At 52.1% G+C, this 22,996-nt stretch overlaps 3 protein-coding genes across 3 annotated transcripts; 1 reads left to right on the forward strand and 2 right to left on the reverse strand.

Annotated features, from left to right (window-relative positions):
* Positions 1–3,218: 3,218 nt before the first annotated feature.
* On the reverse strand, positions 3,219–7,155 carry PIGX (phosphatidylinositol glycan anchor biosynthesis class X; the record flags this gene model as incomplete). Its single annotated transcript, XM_079539843.1, has 6 exons — positions 3,219–3,377; positions 4,388–4,488; positions 4,983–5,196; positions 6,399–6,540; positions 6,954–7,017; positions 7,104–7,155. 6 exons carry the CDS (start codon positions 7,153–7,155, stop codon positions 3,219–3,221), a joined length of 732 nt encoding a protein of 243 aa, XP_079395969.1.
* Positions 7,156–8,431: 1,276 nt separating this feature from the next.
* Positions 8,432–9,181, forward strand: CEP19 (centrosomal protein 19; the record flags this gene model as incomplete). The annotated part of the gene is made up of 2 exons (XM_079539692.1): positions 8,432–8,555; positions 8,820–9,181. The coding sequence occupies 2 exons, from the start codon at positions 8,432–8,434 to the stop codon at positions 9,179–9,181; spliced, it is 486 nt and encodes a 161-aa protein (XP_079395818.1).
* A 2,438-nt stretch (positions 9,182–11,619) lies between these two features.
* Positions 11,620–13,947, reverse strand: NRROS (negative regulator of reactive oxygen species; the record flags this gene model as incomplete). Its single annotated transcript, XM_079539724.1, has 2 exons — positions 13,828–13,947; positions 11,620–13,581 (listed from the first exon to the last, which is right to left on the reverse strand). The coding sequence occupies exons 1-2, from the start codon at positions 13,933–13,935 to the stop codon at positions 11,620–11,622; spliced, it is 2,070 nt and encodes a 689-aa protein (XP_079395850.1). The 5' UTR covers positions 13,936–13,947.
* Between the last annotated feature and the right edge of the window lie 9,049 nt (positions 13,948–22,996).

Genomic DNA, 22,996 nt, shown 5'->3' on the forward strand with positions numbered 1-22,996 from the left:
CGGCGGCGGCAGGAGCCGGAGGGGGAAGCGGAACCGCCGCGCGTGGCCACAGCCCGCGAGGGGCGGGGCGCCGCCAACGGGACTACGGCACCCGGCAGCCCTCAGCGGCGCGGGGGCCGACGGGAAACGCGGGGCGCAGCGCCGCGCCGCGCCGGGCGGGAAAGCGGGGCGCGGAAGGGCGCGCTCCCCTCGGCTCCGCTTTCCTTTCCCACGGCGCGGCCTCGCCGCTCGCTGCCGCGAACTCACCCGGCTCCCGCTCCAGCCCGCCCTCGGAACGCTCAGCCCTCTGCCATCCTCTCCCCAGGCGCGTCTTTTTCACAGCATCACCGAGGTTGGAAAAGACCTTCGAGATCGTGCAGTCCAACCACCCCCCCATCACCAACAGCTCTCACTAAACCACGTCCCTCAACGCAAAATCCAACCCTTCCTTGAACGCCTCCAGGGTCTGTGTCTCCACCACCTCCCCATCCCAGTGCCTGACCACTCTTTCAGAGAGTGGCATTTCCTAACATCCAGCCTAAATCTGCCCTGGCACAGCTTGAAGCCATTCCCTCTGGTTCTATCACTGTTACACGACGCTGCTTTGTTGTGATGTTAATTTGCGACTCAGAGAGTTTTATCCCCTTCCATCGTGCAATCCCCTTAATTCGGTCCTCACACCTATTAGCGATGCTGTACCCGACCTTTTATCTGTTCTCTCTCCAAGAGCTCAAGCTATCACACCACGCGGCGATCCCTGCAGGACCGGCACTGACGTTCAGCTCCATGGGGCACCACACCAGGGCACACCTGTAGCTCCTGGTGCCACACAAAAGGCCACTGAAATCCCTCTTGGCCCCACACTCCAGCAGCTGCACTCCAACCTGTTCTGAGGTCACTGTGTTCAGTGCTGTGCTGAGCCCCTCCTGCCAGTTTGTCACCTGAGCGCTGATGCAGACTTCTCGCACTGTCACACACACACATCACCAGACAACCCGTCTTATTTTTACCACTTGCAATATTTTCAGCTGTCCCAGTGAAACGAGGTTCCTTTTGCTGGGCTCTGATGTCAGGCAGCTTTAGCTAGCCCGTGCTTTTCAACTGCTATCACCTGACACTTAAGAAATCCTGAGCTTTCAGAAGACAAAGCTTCCAGCTGAGCTGAGCAGCAATCTGGAAGCACTGCCCTTCCACCAGTCAGACTGCTACACAGAACTGCACGGGAGAGAACACAGAATCACAGAATTGTAGGGGTTGGAAGGGACCTCCAGAGCTCATCGAGTCCAACCCCCTGCCAAAGCAGGTTCCCTACAGCAGGTCGCACAGGTCGGCATCCAGGCAGGTCTTGAACATCTCCAGAGAAGGAGACTCCACCACCTCCCTGGGCAGCCTGTTCCAGTGCTCCGTCACCTCACTGTAAAGAAGTTCCTTCGCACATTGGTGCAGAACTTCCTATGCTGCAGTTTCTGGCTGTTTCCCCTTGTCCTGTCTCCATTCACCACTGAAAAGAGTCCAGCCTCACCATTCTGCCCCCCACACCTTAGATATTTATAGACCTGGATCAGGTCCCCTCTCAGTCTCCTTTTCTCAAGGCTGAACAGACCCAGTTCACTCAGCCTTTCCTCATAGCAGAGATGCTCCAGGCCCCTCACCATCTTGGTGGCCCTCCGCTGGACTCTTTCCAAGAGATCCCTGTCGTTTTTGTCCTGGGGAGCCCAGAACTGGATGCAGTGCTCCAGATGAGGCCTCAGCAGGGCAGAGTAGAGGGGGAGGATCACCTCCCTCGACCTGCTGGACACGCTCTTTTTAATGCACCCCAGGATGCCATTGGCCCTCTTGGCCACAAGGGCACACTGCTGGCTCATGGCCGACCTGTCATCCACCAGGACACCCAGGTCCCTCTCTGCAGAGCTCCCCTCCAGCAGCTCATCCCCCAACCTGTACTGGTGCATGCAATTATTCCTCCCCAGCTGCAAGACTCTACACTTGCTTTTGTTAAACCTCATCCATTTTTTTTTCTGCCCAGCTCTCCAGCCTGTCCAGGTCTCGCTGGACACGAGGACAAACTCAACCCGGGGAGTTCCAGATGCCACAGAGAGACAAGTACCTATTCACAGCGTCTCTTTTCAGCCCTGCGGCGCCGATATGGTTAAAGAGCTCTCCGCAATTGTTCTCTTTAATTCCTCCCTTCCCCCACACAGATGCAGAGCATGACGCCTCTGAGGTAGTGGATGAAGTACTGGCGCAGCCACCGTCATTCAGCACAGCCAGGGCAAAACAAGAGCCCACTGTCAGAGCACTTGCCAACCTGTTGCGGGCAAAGTCACAAGACGAGCTCTCTATTGAATTCCAGCAGAAGCAGAGGAAGGATGCCCAGGGGATCCTGAAGCTACAGCTGGACAGCAATGAAAGGCTGATTCTGCTGGGGAACAGTCTTGGCTGCATATAAAGGAAGATAGAATTTGAAAACCAGAACGTTCATTCATCCCTCTCACACACACCCTGAAAATCACCTGCTCTTAACAAACTGAGCTTGAGCCACTGTAAGGTCACAATGCCACCTACTGGCGATTGAAAGCAGCAACCGAGTTCTGCTAATCTAAAGCAACTCAGTTTTTCCATTAAGTAATTTCCTCTCCATTTCCTTGTATTTACCAACTGCTCTGATGGCTGAATTCAAGTCTTCTAAGTATTTGCTTCTAGATTGTATCTTTTCACCAGCTGTCATCTTCCAAGGGTTATTTCAGCTTCAGATATAGGGTGAGATTTCCTTCAGATTTTCCAAGCTCTTTAAGTGAAGGATTTGAGCAAGAGCAGTTAATCCCCTCCTCCCCCCTCACTCCCCCTCCCTCCCCCTCAGTTACTACAGAATTGTACAGATTGTTTTTTAAGCCTTCTACTGTGACAAATAAGCACAGAATGCCTCTTCCCAAATCCATGCATCACCCATCTGGACAGTGTAAACAAACTTCAAATTCAGGAACTTGAAGGATGAGATGTTTTTCATACCCTTAACACACACTTCTCAAGTCTGTTCATTTGAATTCAAGAAATACAAACACCTCTGCAAGGAGAAGCACTGTAGCCAAAGCAGGCTGAGGCCTAGGGTAAGGAATGGGAGATAGATTCTGCTCCTGACTGCTGCCACCTTTGTGCAACAGAATGACAGTCCTTATGGCATCCTCACGCATTACTGAGATGTAAATAACAGTAAAGGAGCTCAGACATTTTGCACTTCTTTATTCCAAGCAGGTCACCAGAGAGAAGTCTCCATATTTGCACACAGCAGCAAGAATCAGGCTGGAACAGAGCACGGTGGCAAGAAGAGTCATGACACACACTAAGAAACTGTGTTGTGTGAGCCCCACCGGGACCCGCAGAATCAATTCTTCGTACTCCTGCAAGGAAAAGTGAATTGGTTATGCACATTTAACCAGCTTCTGTTGTTGTTGCTGTTTTTTTTTTTTAAACTGCAACTCAGGGGAGCAGTAACTAGACTTCTATTTAACTTGGCTTTTGCTAAGGCTTGATTTTGAATCCCAAGAGAAAGCTGAGATGGGACACAGCCTTTCAATTCAGTGCCCTTACAGAGAGCCAGTTGCTCTTGTGGTACAGAGCTCAATAAATGTATCTACTCCATTGTAAATGGTAGGCATTTGTATGCTCTGTGGCTTTGCTCTTCAAGCATCAAGCTTGCCAGCAGAGATCTCTCAGAATAAGCATTCTGCAGATCACTGAGAAGCCATTTTTCTCCAAGATAAACAACTATTTGGTTCCTCCGCAAAACATTTTTGGATGACAGCTGTTTGTGTTCTGAAGTTACCTTACATATAGGAAGGCACACATTACACAAACAAAAGATTTGTTATGAAACAAATTAGCCTTATTTCTGAATCTCTAAACTACCACAAAGTGTTCAAGTTTCAAAGGCAGCTGTTGGCCGTACTAAAAATCTAACTGACCTTGGTTCACCTTGACACTTATCCAATCTGATGGCCTTTTTTTAAGAAGTTATTCTTTTAACTTTCATGTCTTTTTTTTTTTTCCCTATTAGACTGCAGCAGAGTTCTCCCATTTTGAACTCATCTGAAAAAACCTACCCTGCAGAGGCCATTCTTAATTCAACTAGTGCCAATTACAGCACTGTCAATTCTAGGACTCCAACTCAACTGCTCAGGGGAGGAGGAAAACAAAAGAACAAATGTAAAGGTGAGGAGAGCAGCCACCACCAAGGGCACAGAACAGCACAGGATGACACCCATTAAAACCAAGTCAGAGAGGAAGAAGGGAGCTTCTATAAGAAGTTACACAGTGAGGCTTTTATCAGTTAGGTCCCATGCTTTGGAAGCTGCTCATCTCAGAAAAAGGCAGCAAGAGGCAAGAATTTCCTTCAGGAATGGGAACTCACGGGTTGGTGTGCTGCACTGTACCACTGACAGAGGTGCTCCTTCTCCTCTGAACAGGGAGCTTCCACCTCAGCAGGCTGCCAGCACTCTGGCGACAGGTGCTCTATGGAAGACAGGTACAGTAGGTAACTAAGGATGAATCTCACCCACGGGCTGTCTTTAACAGAGCAAAGCAGCCATCATTGAGCTGCAGATCTCTCAACTCTAGCCATGCAGTTACAGCTTATAGATTCCCCAAAACTACAGAAGTCATTCTTCCATGTCTTCCTGTTGACCTCCTGTTGTCGCATACAAGAATTCCCCTACCATAAGTGCTTTTATATCAATAATAAATACTCATTGTCAGTGGATACCAGGTTCTTGTTTCAGAAGAATCTGGGAACTACAACCACCATGAAACACGCTCCCTCCCTCTTCTGCACCATCCAAATGCAAGAAGAAAGACTCGGAAACCACCAGAATACTTTGATTCAGCATTTGACCAAGTACCTGACAGTGAATAATTTTAAATGCACCTCGCATGGCTTCAGCTGTCAAGAGAAATACAGTGAGAACACGCGGTCTGAGTGGTTGAACTTAAACAAAGCAGAACCTCACCGTCACAGCAGCAGAGCAGTATTTCTGCACTCTTCAGAGCAACCAACGTGTCCTCGCTGCTTTCTGCTGGCCGGTGGTAGCGCCCATGCACAGGCAGTGCTGCTCTGAAACAGTGCCAACAGCGAGGGTCGGGCTGCAGGTACAGCAGGACAGTAAGGTCTGTAGCTGAGTACTCAGGAGCCTCCACATCAACAGCATCAGGAATGAGCACTGCCTGCAAGCGAATGAAGAGACAGATATGGCTGCGACTGGAATCAACACAGAAGAGGGATACAGAAAAAAAAAAAGGTATGAACATTTTGGGTATGAATCTGAGATTAAGGAGGTCACAGTCTGCTGCTGTAATCTACTGCAGCATCAGAAGGGACAACTGCAACCCCTGCAGTGACCCCTGCCCTCCAGAGTACCAGGGAAAGTCTACTGTTGGAATTTATTCTGTGTGTACAGGCAGGGTACAGAGCTTGCTGCAGACCTCCACAGCAGACAGCAAAAGCACAGTCACACAAACTCCTCTACTGAGTAGTGATGTTAAGTACTTGTGGTCACCCAAGACATCAAATTCCGGAGAGAACAAAGCAGGCTGTCTTTCTAGCTGGCTGTAAATAAACTGCACTGAGTATATGCCTAGAAGACAAACATCTAATAAAATAAAAAACAAAAATAAAGTCAGCTGAAGCCCAGTCCAAAGTTATGCTGCAAGTAAGTTTGAACCAGTGTTTGTTTTAAACTGTTTTACTAGTATTACAAAAGTGTCCTGCTAAGAATGGAGCCCCAACGAGTATGGCTGTGTATAGTTTTAGGGTTGTTTCTTACCACATGGGCACAACCTAAAGAGACACATCGTGGAAGAGGGAAAATCTGGACAGTCCCCATTTAAAATGGGAGGACCAGCAGTAATCAAGCACTGGAGTCAAAATCTAGGCATAAGTCTCTCAAGGAAGCTGTGATGAAACACAAGCTGCAAAGCTCCTCACTCCAAATTCACAGCACGTCACTTAAAGCCACTGTTCTGCTCTTTTGAAGACCTTGATAGAGAACCTTGGCTGGAAGACTGCAATCACTCCTCTTCTGTAGAGGGTTAACCTTCCTTCTTTTCAGCCTGGTTAACTTTTACCACAATTGCTTATCCAGTGCTGAGCAGAGCTGTAGCAGCTTGCTGGTAAGCACACCTACAGGTACAGGTAGTAACACCAGCAACCTATGACAAAACACACCCTGCACCAGGTGCTGCTGAGAACTGCATCAAGAAGCCATAAACGTGATACTGTGCAGCATCTTTCAGGAAAGAGGAACGAGCCACCTCAGTTCTTGCAGCCCCCTGAAGAACACAGATTACAGCTTCCTGAGCAACGTGTTCTTCAGCTACTGGCAAAACGCAGCCTTTATGGGAGAAGCCCTGAGATCCTGCCTCCTTACCTTCGTCACGTTGTGCTGCTGCAGCGATGCCAGCTCATAGGGATCCACGTAGACTCCCCGTGGCAGGTGAGTTCTGGCAGCCACCGTGCATCCTTCTGTCCACTGCCCCGTCCCACTCAGCTCCACCTTCACCAGCAGCTCCCTTAAAGCAAACCATGGGGGCACAGTGCTGAAACCTGTATGTTGAGAGACAGCAGAAAAACCTCCACGTGTCACACTGCCGAACGCTCAGAGATGGGCGCAGATGGAAGAAAGATCACAAACACGTGAGAAATTAAACATCCCAGGCTGGATGTGGCTCTGGGCAGCCTGGCCTGGTGGTCGGTGACGCTGCACATAGCAGAGGGTTGAAACTAGATGGTCATTGTGGTCCTTTTTAACCCAGGGCATTCTGTGTGGGTGCCCCATCCCTGGAGGTGCCCGAGGGGGGTCGGAGGGGGCCCTGGGCAGCCTGCTATGGTGGGGCAAACGGGCCGGGCCGGGGCTGCAGGATCCCCCCGCCCCACACCGCTCCGTCATTCAGCAGCAGCCCCGAGCCCCGCCCGGCGGCTCCACCTGTGGAAGCCCTCCTTCAGCAGCTCCTGCGAGACGGCGCTCCCACGGCAGGCGGCCTGTACGTCTGAAACGGCACAGAAGGAGTGAATAGCCAGAGCACGGCACGGCAGAGCTGAGCCCGGCAGGCCGGGCGCTACGCCGGGCACTTACGGAGGGCACAGAGCAACACACCCAACCCCGGCCGCCACAGCTCGGCCGCCATCTTGGAGTCGCCCCGCGTGGCCCCGCCTCACCTCAGGGCGGGGGCTGCCCGCAGCACCGCCTGATTGTCGTGGAGGCCGCGGGCGGCCATTTTGTGTCGCGTTCCGCAGGCACTTGGAGCGGACAGCCCGAAGGGGGGCTTCGGCGGGAGGACCCTTCGGTTACCGCGGCAACGGCTGAGGCCGCCCCGCCCGGGGGGTGCGGGTCGAGGGATGCCGGGCGGCCGCGTTCGGCGCCGGCCTGAGGAACCTGGGGTGCGTTCGTTCCTCCGGCAGGGACTGGCGGCAGCTCGGTTCCCGGAGATGGGAATTCCCACTCGCTCGGCGGTCCTGCTGGTTTGTTCCCGTGTTTAATCGCTGCCCTGGGGGGAGGAGGACGCATGCCGGGCGCTGCCGCTTGAAGGAGGTGACGCCGTGGTGAGGGCTGGGCTGTGCTGGGCTCTTTCCATCCCCGTCATTTCCATCTGACGCTAACGGGGTCACAGCCGACGGCAGAGCTGCCATGAGGGGTTCCTAAGTGGGATCGGGTAAAAATGGGCTGCTGATGCCAGCCATGCTTCCGGTGGTGAACTTTGTAACCTGATTCATTCAGTAGCTGACCAACACACCGAGACACCTGAGAGTTTTGCAGTCCTTACCTAACAGTGAGCTAATCGTAACAGTCTGCTCTCCATCCACCTATAGGAACACAGCTACAGATCCACTGGGCCAAATGGTTCTTCCTCGCTCCACCCTCTTCTCTACCTCTCAGGTATGGCAAAAGCTGAACCCACAGGAAAGCTTACAAAAACATGCACTTCCTCTTACACAGTTGTTTGGTTTTTGTTTTGTTTTCTTCTAAGAAAGAGAATTCCAGTGTTTAATAAAGTATGCATGCAGGCTTCTCCCTTGTCACAATAAATATCTCCTAGGTATCGTTTGACTGTGCAATACTCAGCTGGTAGACCAAAAATTTCACTTGTGTGTGATACAGAATCCTGCTTCAAAAACTGAGAGGCGATAAGGGTGTAAATCAGCCATCAAGAGTCACCCTGCTCCCCATGCTCAGCTCAAAGAGCATGTGAGATGTGTTCAGGTTCCCCTGAGGTCTCCCCTGGGAGAGCTGCAGCCTGGGTGTGTATTTTTACTGAGCGTGGGTCACTCTAGTCCCAACAAAAGGCTAACAAGAGGCACTCAAGCTTTTTTTTCCCTTTTTTTCCAGTTCTTCAGTGAGGGCTGAAGTTGCTGAGGACTTTTCTGATACAACTGAGCACTTTTCAGCCAGCAGCAAGACCTGCAATGACTTGCATCGCAAAGAAGTGCGGCATTCGCTTTCAGCCTCCATCTGTGATCCTGATCTACAAGGAGGAGGACAAGACTCGCCGGCGCATCATGCCTGTCCGAAATTTCTCCCAGTTCTCAGGTGCGTTGTTTCCATACAGCATTCCCCACTTCCTCTCCTCTCACAGGGAAAGGAGCAGCTGGTCACAGCACCAGCCAGTGGGGAGCATGCAGTGGGCAGGTTTGGGGTAACGCTGTCTCTCTGAGGAGGCCAGGGCAGCGTCTTAACCTGAGCAGCAGTGCTGCTAAACCTGGAGGCCTCGTCTGTAAGGGTTAGGGAGAGGATGATCTCTACTTAAACAGACTTGCTTGCCTTTGTACTTCTTCAGGGTGGTTTTGTTTTTAGATTGTGGCATCGCTGCTGAGCAGCTGAAGAATAACCCTCGGCACAAAGCGTACCTGGAAGGAGTCTCACTGCGTCAGCTGAAGAAGCTGCACAGTTTGCTGAGAGGCCACTTGAGGGGAGAGAGTCTGGCTGAGAGTCTGGAAAAGATTCAGCAGGAAGAGACCATTGACCCCGAGGAGGACATGAACAAACTGGACGACGAGGAGCTAGCCAAAAGGAAGAGCATCATGGATGAGCTCTTTGAAAAGAACAGGAAGAAGAAGGACGACCCGGACTTCATCTATGATATCGAGGTAGAATTTCCACAGGATGAGCAGCTGGAGTCCTGTGGCTGGGATGTGGAGTCATGTGAAGAAGTCTGATTCCAAATCAAGACAACCTAGATGGGCAGAGACAGATCCCATATTCCTAGGAGAGAACAACGTCAGCCTGCTTCCTCCACTGCAGCTTCTTCTGTTTGTGCAGTTGACGCTCTTTACATTGGCCACAGAGAATCTGAGGCTTAATATTACAGCAGTTTCAGGTTTGTATACATTTTAAGAAGTTGAACTGAGAAAGCTGAAACAGGGCAGCTGAACGTGGTGGCTGTTTCTTTTTCCTATGTAAGATGCCCAAAATGCTTTTAAATGATTTATCTTTCATTTTGTTTACATCTCAGCCAGCTCTGGCTGAAAACCTCACCAACATGTTTTCCTGTGATTTCAGCTTTGTCTGAAAATGAAATGTTAAATGTTTATACATTGGAAGTATTGCTTTTTATTGTCTGCCTATGGCATTTATTACTATTTGTTGGAATGTTAAATATACATTCAGATAAATCAGTGTTTCAATGAGAATATTACTGTCACGTTCCCTCAGTAGAGGTTACATCTGCAGTTTCAGGTTGCACAGATTAAATCCTTCATTTAAAAGAACTGAATATTTAAAAAACAAGTCTGTCTTGAAAGTACTTTGGAGATGCAGTGAATTCCAAGAGACAAAAGGAGACATTTTCCTTCCTTACACTGCCAGGGATGGTGTTCACCTCTCAGAAAATGTGCTTACATGATTTGAAATAAATATATATAGATAGTACAGTAGAAAGTCACCAAGCCTAGGCGTGGTTTTAGGGTAAAACAAAGGCTTTCCCACTGCTGCCTCGTCAGACTGCAGTTCCCAGCTCACTGTAGGCAGTGCCAGGGAGGCCCCTCATGATAAACCCTATGTGAGCAAAGCCTTGAGCCAGTGATTGTGGCCTGCAAAGTGACTTTTTAATTGATGATGGTGTAACAGGAGAAAGAAGCCCAGCTTGTCTCAGGCTGAATGTAAAGTTCTAGCAGCAAGAAAAATCCCAGGCTTCGTTCACCAGCTGAGGCTGTCAGACCTGAGTGTGGTTTGAGGGCACAGGGCAGCCTGCCACGCATTGGGGGATGCAGGCATCTCCTTCCTCTGCAGGCCAGGTGCTCTGTGGGTGATTTATTGCATCCTGGGGGGAAGGTTGCAGAATGCCCTTACTTTTGCTCTCCAACAGACTTATATATTATGTCTCAGTGTTCCAGAGATGCCTCCCCCTAAAGAAACAACTTTCCCTAAGAAAAAAAATCCTCCCTGAGCAGCAGAGCAGCCCAACGCACACTTCCTCCAGCATACTCATGTATTAAGGCTGCACAGCCCATGTTCTTACCCTCCATGTTTTGCATCTTGAGCAATGCAGGCATCTCCCCCTGCCTGAGGATGCTGATTTGTTCAAACCAGATTTTTGCAGTGGCTTTTTGCATGAATATTGCCAAACCTCACCTACCCTCTGTGTCTGCTCATCCCACCGATTCTGTGTCCTGCTTGCCCACTGTCCAGACCATGACAGCCTCATCTGCCTGCAAGAATACAAGTGAGGACAGTGCACATCTGCATCCACATATCGAGGCCAGAGCTGGCAGAGAGATACCGAAACGTGGCTGTAGTGCCTGGCACCAGTGGGAGCAGCTGGAGGACATCCAGGGCTGTCACTGTAGGTCTCCACTGCCCCTTGGGTGAGCTGCTCACGAGCAGGAGAGCGGCTGAAATAGGCTGAAGGATCCCCCAGCTGGCACTTGATCTTCTTTTGGCTGTTTCTATCTGAAATAGGGCAAAAAACCCAGCCATATGCAAGGGTGGATGTGATGGCCTTCTCCAAATCTTTCCAGTGCTGTGCCTGGCTCTGCTTCTGCAGCATCCCCTCCTGCAGCTCCACGCTCAGAGCTTGCCCCGTTGATCGCAAAGCACGCAGCAACCAGGAGAGATAAACAGATGAAACAACGTTACCAGAAATATAATTTATTCTCGTGTCTTTTGGCCAGTATTGTACTGAGGTTTGAGGTTCTGTCTCACTGGCACAGCAGGCACTGCCAGCAGTGGTGCCACCACCAGTGCAGTGTGGGACGGGGACCGCGCCGCTGGGGGAACGGTCACTGCCCCGGTCCCTCTGTTCTTAGTGGTTTACCCTAGGGCTGAAGTTTCACTGACAGATCCAGTGAAATAAGATCTGCCACTCTTCTCCGTTTTACCTTTTCACGCGTGGATTGCAGCCCTCGCCCTCCAAAACACGCAGACGTGAAACATTCACCGTGGAAGTTCACCTGCACAAGTGCCAGTTTTGTGTTGGCCTCTGGGCACGTCTCTGTGGTTACACATGGAGGGTGACCACAGCGGTGTGAATAAATAAAAGCAAGCACCCAGGCAGCCCAAAACGCCACTTCTGGGCCACCAAACGGATGCAAGTTCTCAATCCCCCACCCGCTTGCTCGCCTTCACTCCCAAGAGGGCCCTGCGTCCTCCTCAGCCATCAGTACGGGCCGGACACCCCGCACCGCCTCTTCACCATTTTCAGCAGCTTTGGCTTCAGCATGAGGAAGAGCACAGTGAAGGCCACCAGCAGCGTCAGGCAGGTGGGCAGGGCAAGCACCAGGTAGAGCAGGGCCATGTCGGCCGTCCGCCAGCGGCAGTCCCGCAGGACGGGCTCGGGCAGCAGCCATGCGCTCAGCCGCTGCGAGTCGTAGTTGCAGGTCACCTCACGCCCGTCGGGGACACGCAGGCGCTCCATGCTCTGCAGGGCCTCCCACCAGCCCAGCGTGCAGCAGTTATAGGGGTTACGGCTGAGGTAGAGCTCCTGCAGGCTCCTCCCCAGCGGCCTCCACGCCACGTCCGCGGGCAGCGCCGTCAGGCTGTTGTCCCGCAGGTCGAGGCTGCGTAGCTTCAGTGCGCCCAGCGAGGCGGGGAGGGCGGTCAGGGTGTTCCCCGACAGGTCCAGTCCCACCAGGCTCTGAAGGGCCGAGAAGTCCACCGAGGTGGAGGAGAGGTTGGTGTTGCGGAGGGACAGCACCCGCAGCGTCGCAGCCAGGTCCCGCAGCCACCCCAGGTCCCCTGACAGAGCCTCCCGGTTGTCAGAGAGGTCCAGATGAGTCAGGGCCGTCCCTCGAAAGGGGTGGCCGCCCAGGTCCCGCAGACCGCAGCCGGCCAAGGAGAGGCGGGTCAGGGTGGCAAGGCCCCTGATGTCCACGCAGGGAGCGCTCCGGCCTAAAACAGCCGGCTGGGGACACAGGTCGAGGCGGTTGTAGCTGAGGTCAACTGTAGTGATCTGCTTTGTGTGAGTGAAGATGCCGGCAGGAAGCGCCCGCAGCAGGTTGGTGCTGAGGTTGAAGAGCTGCAGGTTGGGCAGGGAGGGCCCGGCGCCCGCGTCCTCCCACAGCTCCGTCAGCAGGTTCTGACTGAGGTCCAGTTCCGTCAGCATGGCCAAGGGGTCCCGCTCCGACACGTGGAAGGTCTCCAGGCAGTTCTGGTTGAGCTTCAGGTGGGTCAGAGCGGGCATCTTGGCCAGGAAACCCTCCGGCAGGTACCAGAATTGGTTCTGGCTCATGTCCAGGAGGCGCAGGGAAGAGAGGTTGCTATAGCAGACTTCGTCCCACAGCTTGACCGTCGTGATGTTGGTGGAGTTGCCATCGATGAGCAGGAACTGCACGGTGACATTCTCCAGGGACGTGCCGTTGGGGAGGAGCTGGTAAAAGCTCATCTCGTTGTCCTTCAGCAGCAAAGAGTGCAGCTTGCTCTGCCGGGGCAGCACGGGGAAAAAAAGGAGCTGGTTGTGGGACAGGTCCAGCACCTCCAGCTCAAAGAGGTCATCGCTTTCCAGGGTCAGAAACCACTCGATGATATTGTAGCTGACATTGAGCACCCGGAGCTGGGTCAGGTTGAAGTCCACAATGCATGTCATGTAGTTGTAAGCGACGTTGAGCCTCTGCAGCTTCTGCAGCCCTTCAAAAGCTTGGTCAATCTCAAAGATGTAGTTCCTCTCCAGGTTCAGCTCCAAGAGCTGCGTCAGGTTGGAGAAGACAGAAGAGTCCAGTCTCATGATGACATTCCTAGCCACAGACAAGGACTCCAAGGAAGACAGGTTGCTGAGCAAAACAGATACCATGCCCTCAGTGAGATGATTTCCAGCTAGATCGAGCGTCCTCAAGGCTGGCAAAGCAGAAAGAGCAGCTGCTGTTAGTGAGTAGTTGGTGAAGAGAAGGTTGTCTGCCAAGGATAGCGCGTGGAGGCCCTGGCTGCCCAGGAAGGCACCGGGCTCGATGAGCTCCATCCGGTTTTTGGTCAGGCTGAGGTGCTTCAGCTGGTGGTACGAGAACAGAGAGGCACGGCCCAGGACCCGGATAGTGTTGTCATCCAGCAACAGCTCTTCAATGTCACCTTGCAGATTTCTAGGGACGGAGCTCAACCATTTCCTCCTGCAGTCTGCAGTGCTCTGCACCTACGGCAAGAAGGGGACATGCAACACCTCACTGTGAGGCATGAGATGGGGAGATGATAAGACTGGGGATAACAGTGAGATGGAGGCGATTCCTCAGGTAAAGCCTCAATGTCCCACTCCAAATCTTAGCTCCAGCGCTAGGCCAGCAGCTGGGAGGGGAAAGCCTGGAGAAGCTGAGGTGCCTGGGGCTTGTAGAGGAGAATCAAGAGGTCGGAAGGGCAAGGATTTGCAAGAGGGAGGACTTACCTGCTCGCAACCACCAGGAGACAAGGCCCATGCTGTGCCTGCCCCATCTCCGCATCCTACTGCCAGAAGGACCAGGAGCAGGGAGAGAACAGGCAGCGGGGCCTCCATCTCAGCAGAAGCTCTCCTGTGGGGACAGAGAAGTCAGGAGCTGCAGCACGGTCAGTTACCAGCATCCCCAGGGCTCCCAGGACAGCGATGGTCACTCTTACTCACCTTCCTGCTCGCAGCACTTGGCCACCACAAGCTGCCCAGCTAACACCCACAGCACAGGGACCCCCATAGGACAGGAGGAAGCGAGGGACAGGCAGCACACACGGAACACAGCTCTGCAGGGCAGATATCACCCAACCACAGCCAGCCTTCCCGGAGCTTGCAGCCTCCTCCCCAGTGCCAACACTCCAATCCCAGCACTATCTGGGGAAGTGCTGCTTTTCAGCACAAGGGCCCCTGTTGCTTATTTTGTGAGCTCGGAGCTGCCAGCATTTGCATCTGGGGTGAAAGCTGAAGTTCAGGCAAATGAGCAACGAGGGCTTGCTGAGGGCTCAGCCTTCTCATAGCTGCTGGTGCTTGAAGAAGCGATCGGAGGTTATTTTTGGCTGCTTGGGGAGCCAGAGCCTCACGGCTGGAGGTAAGCCAGGGACACCTCCTGGGTTATCTCCATCCTTGGGACAGCTGAAAGAAGGAAGCTGATACCAAATCCAGAGGGGACCGGAGAAAGACTCCTTTTTCTAGGTGAAAGCTAGCACCCCTCTGAGCCTTCAACCTCCACACCAGGTCCTTGGTGTCCCCACCGTAGCACCACTCCCCAAAAACCCAAGGGTTTCAGCTCCAGCTTGGCAGCAGCACCCAAACCCCTTTTCTTTTCCCCCACCACTGCCTTGTTGCTGTCCGGCTTTGGCCTCCACTCTCCATCCTCCCACATTTTTGGGGGGCAGCTACTCACCACCCGTAGCAGCGCGCGGGGCCTGCAGCAGCTCATCCTGCGGCCTGCAGCCCCTCCACTGCACTGGGGGGTTCCGTGGGGCCGGATGCAAACCAACAAGGTGTTCTCCCACCCGCTTTCTGCCGAGCGCTGAGACGGGCTTTGCGGAAGGAGCGAACGGAAACTGCAGTCACATGGAGGCAGAGAGCGCGGCGAGGCGTTCACACCCCGGGTCGTGCACCCGCAGGCGGCCCCAGCTGCAAGGAGGAACCACGGGGTGGGGGCTGTGGGCAGGGCCCCAGGGCTCAGCGGGACCGGCCTGGGGCTGCTAGTGGTGGTTGGGTTCAACCTCACCGCATTTCCTGCAGGGGAAGAAGAAGAAAGGGGCCAATACCGTTCTCAGCATTCCCAAACCCGGGTTCCCAGCTGCTGGGAGCCCGCCTCAGGACAGCAGCACCCAGCCTCTTGCAGTGCACAGGTTGGGATGCTCAGGGTCCTCCGTGGCTGCTCAGGATTTGGGTAAACGCAGCACCTCGGTGCAGGTCCTCGCCATCCCAACACAGGAAGCTCCCAAGCGATGTGGAGGTCGGGGTGAAGCTGTGCTGGACAGCTCCTGCCCTCCCTTCCCACTGCCAACCTCCCCAGTCGCCCTCCCAGACACCTCGCTGTCTGGGTGACCCCGACCCATTGGCCATCTGCTCACAGCAGCCCCCAAACGCCTGCAGCCAGCATACGTGACCTGGGAGATTTTTCTTTTTTGCTTTTACCCTGAATTTCATTTCTTCTCTGGAAGGAGGCTGGATGCTCCCGCATCGCTCACAAAAAAAAGGCCCCGTGGTTTCATTTCCTGCATTTTCAAGGAAGTTTGAAGTCTGAAAATCAAGAAGGAAAAGAGAGAAGCACTCAGCGTTCAAAAGCGAACCAGAGCAGATGTCAGAAACTCCGCAGTGGGGCAAAATTCCCAGGGTGTTACTCGAGGTCACCAGCACCAGCAGACAGCTGCAGACCCCTCCTGGTCCCCAGCCCACCACAAGGACACTCACCCAGAAGAAGGGCAGGAGCTGGCAGAGGGTGGCCTCACGGCTGGGAGGTCCCACAGCATCCTCACCACACATCAGCCTTGGAAAGAAGGAACCTGGAGAAGCCTGTAATGCTGAGCATTGCTTCGCAGGGCAGACTGCTCAGAGTGAAGTATGGAGTTTGCTGGCTCATTCGCCTTCACAGGTTGTCACACCAACAGCTGCAGCCACCTCGGGGAGGTGGAAGAAAACAGCTCAGCAGAGAGAGCAGCAGCTCAAAGGGAACCAGGTGAGCCACCAGCATGAGCAGCTGCAAGCACGAAACCTTCAGGTTGAGCAAGAGGCTGTTTGGCTGAGGACATGGCCTCCAATGCAGAGTTACTGTGAGAGAGGATCCCTCATTTAACCCAGGGCCCAGAGGGAAGGCAGAAATAGGTCTCAGTAGAAAGCAAAAGGCCATTTCTGGAAGCGTGGGGTGGGCAGGAAGGGAAAGAGGGGTGCCGGTCAGCGGCCTGGCCACATCCACTTCCCAGCTCCCACACCCATCCCTGGACTGGCTCCAGCACTGCGGTCTGCGCTCTTCCATCTCCCACCTCCACCAACGTAAGCAAGGAGGAAGTGGGCCAGGGAGCAGGGAGCCACAGAAGCCACCTCGTTTCCCCCACGCTTCCCCAGCGGCCAGCATGAGGGCTCAGCACCGCAGACCTGAGTGCTGATGTGGATGCTCTGCACAACTGCTCACAAAGCACCTGCGGGAGCAGCGAGAAGGGAGAACTGCTGACCCTTCCCCCGAGATCTCTGCAGGAGCTGCAGGCCTTGCAAGTGAGCCGCTTACACCCACGGTTTGCTGTTTGCTTGCACGTTGCCCATGCTTCCTCATAGGGCTGCATGGTATGGACACACTGATCTCAGCTTTGTATCTGATCTCTGTGGCACTACCCAGCACATCTACGCACAGTTTTGGCATAAACCTGTCACAACCAGAAGCTCTGAATTCACCCGAAGGAGGAGGTACTGATGAGGCACTCCATGACATCACCCAGCAATGGTGGGTCCAATGGGGACCCCAGCTCCCCTCCGCAGTCCTTTCCAGATGCTGTTCTGCTGAAGAGAAGTGAGAAATGGTGTCATTAGAGCAAAGGGAAGTGAAACCATCTCAGCTCTTGACAGAGCATGTCCCCTCTCTGCTCTCCTGCTGGGCGTATTCCTTGTCTAATGTAAGAAAACAGAGCAAACTGCCAGGTCAGGGGCTCCTATTTAACAAAGCCCGATCTGAAGTGACACCATCACACCTCAGAGCTCATCCCTGCAGCCACAAATGGAAAAGGCTCAGCGTGGGCTTTTGGGTCTCAGTTTGAGATTGTCCTCCTCCCAGACACAAAGACTCCCAGACACAAAAAGCACAGGAACACAAGAGGGGTAAAGCTCAGGGAGATGTGTCAGTGAACGCAGCAGATCCTCCTTTCCTCTGCTCCACTGTGAGTTGGCCCCTTTTCCCAGGTAACGGCAACAGGACAAGAGGCAATGGCCCCTAAGTCATGCCAGGGGAGGGTCAGGTTGGATATCTGGCACAGGCTGCCCAGGGGGTGGTGGTGTCACCATCTGTGGAGATGTGGCACTGAGGGATGTCATCAGTGGGCATGGTGGGACGGGTTAGAATTGAACATGATCTTAAAGGTCTTTTCCAACCTTAACGATCCTATGATTTTTCACACTGAGAAGAGCAGCTGAAAGTCTTTAGTTAACAGCTAAAGGTGAAATGCAAATATGTCTGTTTGTCCTCCAGACTCACCAGGGCTCAGGTGACCACCTCACATGGGATCCAGAGAAAACCATTCAACCAACTGAGCACAAAACCCAACAGAAAAACCAACAGAAACCCAGACCAGTGCCCAGGGAGTGGTGCAGCCTCCTCTCCCCATCCCTTCTTGGCCTCATCTGGACACCCACTGCCTGCTGCTAAAAGAGACACAGAGGCTGCAAAGCTTTACCCACGGCAGTATTCAGGATACCACACAAAAACCATTTTGATCAATATCTTTTCCTTGTTGGCAGGTTTGTCCAGCACTCAGAAACACAAAGTTACACACTGACAGCCCTCAGGAAAGCAGACAGAGCTCACCTTCACGATTACTACTTAAAAGCTGTTGGTCTCCTAAGCATAGGATGCTGAAGGAACACCCCACGTCCCCACCTGCAGGCTCTCAGCTCCCAACTACCAACATCTCCCTAGCAGTGGAGGTGCAGCCAGCACCATGCTGTGAATGGGCAGCAGGGGGTTGTGGCTGGAGTGCAACCCAGCTCCACTCTCTCTTATTTGATGGGTCTGGGGAGGAAGCACCTGCTCACCCACATGGGTTGCAAACAGGTCTGTGTTTTGACTTCAATCAGCTTTGTCTTCTCTCCATTCTCAGCTCACCAGCTGATGGGCTGATCCAAACAGACACAGCAGGTTCTGGGGCTGACAGTGTGTCTTAGTGCTGGTCTCTACCTGAGTGTGAAGGCACGCAAGGGAATGATGTTGTAGCTGTGGCACACACACTGTTGTAAAACAGCTGTTTTCACATCTGCCCCCGGCTTTAATGCACACCTCTAAGGATGTGAAGGCTCCTGTGAAAATGAGAGCAGGTTCACGACCTGAAATCGTAAGTTCAGGGAAGGATTAAAACAACAATAAATCACTTTGCCAACAGTGAAGCACCTGGGGACACAGCACAGGTACTGAGCAACAAAACGCTGCAGGCACACCAAGGTCCCAGGGCAGCAGGTCCTTACACACCCTCAGTGCTGCTGTCTGGATGAAGTGAGGTGAGGCTGAGCTGCAGAAGCCGGGAGCTCACAGGAAGATCAGACACCTCACACAAAAGACAAGAGCAGACAGGGTTACACCTTTGTACTTTCCTCCATTCAAACACCGCCTGCAGGTAAACACAGAACCAAAGAGCCTTTAACAATAGAAGAACAGTCTGGATTAAAAGTTAAAATAAATCAAGCAAACATGAAACAAACCCAGCTAGCTTGCAACAGATCTGCAAGTGCAGGCATGGCAGGAAAGACACCTTGTTCTTGTGACTTGCAAAACTGCAGAACAAGCAACGCTTGTAATAACATACAGCAAATTCTATTTTAAAATCCTCTTTCAACCACTGCTGTTGGATGGAATACATTCAGTCATCTTCTGATGGCTTCACTTTGGACACCGGTGACAGACACCCAAAGGGATGGAAAGCAATGTGCAACAAAGCAGACCAGATCAATATGGGACTGACTGCACCTGAGCCCCCAAACCTCCTCTGCCTCTGCAAGTGACCTCGGGCTCCCAGCTCACCCCATAACCTTAACCCTAACCGCAGGACCAAGAGTTCCAATGAAGAAGTAGGTTTCAAAAGTGATAAAAGCAAAAGGAGAAGGGGATGTTGAATAGCAGTAGAGGTTCTGCATGAAGCATGAATGTTGCACAAACCTTCAGCCGTTCCAGTCGGTCCTCCCGCAGCACTGTTCACTTTGCCCTCTGCTGGGAGGTGTGAGAACTCGTGCTGAGGTCACACCATCCCCAGAACAGAATGACAAACACCGCGTTGAGGAGAAATCAGCAGATTCAGCATCGTCTGAAGGAAAAGCCTTCGGTATTTATTTACCACTTCATTCATTCTCCCTTTCAACTAAATTAGACCTTAATGCCAGGTTGTCTAGGATAATTTAGATAAAACAAACACGTCGTCCTCCTCACTGCTTAAAAACTCATTTTGTCACTGTGAAAAGGATCGTAGAACACATCTCAGCAGTGCAGTTTGCTGGCCGCAGGTTGCACAGCACTGTCTGCTCTGTGCAAGAGCCAGCCCTGAGCCGACACAGAGCAGCACATGCAGCACTCACGGCCATGCTCCTGCTGGTGTCCAGGGCTATTTATAACATGCCAGCCTTGTGGAATTGTGGAACACGGGCTTGGAAGCAGTCAGATCAGCAGGAAGTTCCTTCCTACGCGGAGGCAGAGGAGAGGCAGATTCCATAGGCTAACAAAGGGAGAGAAGAGGAAGGGAAATAAGCCACAGTCCCTAACAGCTGAGGAAAGGGAGCACTTTCAAATCCTGAACTTTAGGCAAAGTGTAACAAACCAGAAGCTTGCCTCCAGTTCAACAGCAATATTCCATCTTGCTGGGCAACAAACATAAAGCTCACGCAGGTAATAAAGTCAAAATGAGAAGAAATGTAAAGACTTGGCCAAAACTGAGGTATCAATATAGAAATGTGAGGGCTCAGGAAATGCTGAGGGCTGTTGCCTCCCATACAGCTGCTCTTACATCTCTTTTCTCTTAGGTATGACCCAACTCTTCCCAGGACAAATGTTATTTTAATTCATTGCTGCTGTCATCATCTCCGTGAAAGTGGAAGAGCAAAAAATAGAGAGAGCCATCTGGAAAACACATCCACATTTCAAGGCAATTCAGAAATACAGCTCAGCAGTACAGGGAGAGAAAATCTAACGTGTTCCAGTTGGCTGTGGCACTCTGAGGCAGAAGAACACAGCTACATCCACAGCAACAGAAGCTCAGCCTGTGCACGGACACGCGGACGCAGCCCATCACATCACAGCCATCTGCTCCCCTTTTGTCACCTGAAACGTGGCCAAAAATTACAGCAGCAAATGGCATTTGCTCGCAGCAGGCTCACACAGGACTCCCAGAAATGCATGCACCACTGCATTTTAAGCAGAAAAAATGCTTTAAGAGAAATCTCCCCAGCAGCGAGTTGTTTTGCCACCGATGAAGAAATACCAGATATCCTGAAGGACTGTGGAGCCTACACGTGACTGATCTATGTAAGCTATGGGCAGCTGATGTTGCTCTTGGCCAAAGCAGTCAGATCACACGCTGAGGAAGGGAAAATGCTCCATGCAGTTGTTCACTTGACTCCAAAGTAACTCACAGAATCCCTTTTTTCCAGCCCATTTTCGGCTAACCAACATCAGACCTCTTCTCTTCTGAACACCCTCATGGAGACATCAGCCAAAAGCTCAGCACTTAAAAGCAAATTCTCAGTGATTTTGGAAAGTGCTTCAGAGCTCCCGACCACAACACAGTCTCCTCTGATTATTGATTATGGCTGCTCCAACTTGCACAGCATCTCAGCCCTCTTTTGTTGTTTGTTTTCCACATGATCTGCCATGTGTGGTTGGGTTGGAGATCCTGCCCCAGCCTGCAGCCTGTTGCCACAGCATCAGTTACTTTTCAGCTGTTTGGACCACAGCCATACACATGCATTTGGAAACAGATCCCTTTGAAAGCTCCATGAGCTCCAGTGCCATTTCTTACCCTCACAAACTACCAAGAGCACATCTGAGCTCTCCTTGGTGCCCCCCATCTAATGAAACTTGTGTGAGCAACACCCACAGACTGCATGAAGCCCAGGCATTAAATCTGCAATTGATCTGCTTTGGCAAATCAAGAACTTGGTATCACAAGAGTGAAGTTCATGTCTGCAGAGCACGGTCTGTGGGCCTTGTGCAAGGCAGAATTCCTCTTTGCTGAACCTGGAAAAGGCACAAAGCTTGCCTTTGGAACTGAGAGCAGAAAAGGGGCATTTGCATGGCTCCACTGCTCTGCCACTGTCCCCCAGCAGTACACAGGCTCTGTATATTTAAATCATGTCACACAGAGCTTATCCCTACATGCTGCTGCACACAGGTGGGAATGAAAAGCAAAACCATCAAAAACAGCACATAGAAGCCACTCTGCTCAAAGCAGCAGCAGAAATGCACTGGGTGCCCATTCCAAGAACTTACCCAGAACAAAGCAGCACAGCCTGAAGCCAGCCCAGCCCAGCAGAACCTAACACAGCATCTGTGCAAGCACCAAAAGAATCCGAGGAGGCACCATGCGCTCTAGGGATCAGCAATTCTTACAGTTAAGGCTGGAAAAGCTGCAGAAGAAGAAGAAAAAAAAGTAAGCAGGAATACCTCAGCATAGGGTCTGACTACAGATATTAAATCTTACGCCTGCTAGATCCTCATCCCACCAAAACAGTCCTAGCATGGGAACAAGCTTAGGAGAGCTGCAGGGAGGAGCATGCTGGGTGCAGTGTGCAGGGGACAGGAGAGCTGCCTCCTACATTCCCTGTTCTCCTGCAAGATAAGGTTGTGCAGGCTGCCAGACCCCACTGCCTTGCCCCCCCTGTGCCCAGAGCTCAGGTCATTCCCAAATCACTGTTCTAGCTGTGTGAATCTGGTCAGTACTCTAAACCTCTCCTGTAAACCCCCTTTTTCACCTCCCCACACATAATCTCGATGTCTGCTTCCTTCTCAGTACTCCAAGCCTGAAGTGTAGAAGATGAATAAAGATGGTTTCAAAATGATTTACCAAGTGGGAAGAGCTGCAAGCAAACAGCTGTCTGGTTAGTCAAAATGTGTTGGTGGAGGAGAGTTAAACTGGAGCTGGTAGCACAGATACTCTACACTGTTCATACCTGCTACCTCCTCTCTCAGTGTGATTTTTAAGGCTGGTGAACAAGCAGTCAAAAAGCACCTTCCAAGGCACCTCCTGCAACAGCAGGGCAGCACTGAGCCCAACACCTCCTCTGCTGCCCAGCAGTTCATACTGGAAGACCTCCAGCTGTGAAAAGGGGGTAATTTGAGGAGCACAGCTATCGAGCTCCCTGTAACCACCCTCGAGGTTCTCCCTTCCTGAACAGTCAGCAAATCACACAGCCCCAGCACCACCATCCTCCTCAAGATAAGAAGTTTTGTTCCGCCACACCAAACCGCTGCGGAGGTCGTTGCAACAACACACACAGATGAGTCCTTGTGAATTATAGCCGAGTTTATTTTAATATTTTGTACAGCCAGCATTGGTCTCCAGGAATAAGTTATAGTTTTACGTGAGTTCCCCCCCAAACCCACCCTTAAGGAATGTTCAGCTTTCACCACATCTAATTTAGAGGGAAATAATTTATAGGGTAAGACGCAGTCTGAAGAATGGAAATCAATCTTCGTTTCACGAAACTCCTCCGAAGTTCTCAGGGTTTACTTACATCTAATTGGATTCATGACCAAGCACAGCAGCCACAGCTGACCGAGAACAGCTCACACCTCAGCAAAGATCTTACTCTGTGAAACAGGACAGGATTTTGTTTCCCATTTCCCTCCTCCAGTTCTGCCAGGCACACGTGAGCCCTGCAGTTTAATCCAACCAACGCTCATAACTGGTTTTCCAGGAAGGTACTCACTTGGTGT

Source organism: Tetrao urogallus (assembly GCF_951394365.1).
Source record: "Tetrao urogallus genome assembly, chromosome: 9".
Classification (NCBI taxonomy): Eukaryota; Metazoa; Chordata; class Aves; order Galliformes; family Phasianidae; genus Tetrao; species Tetrao urogallus.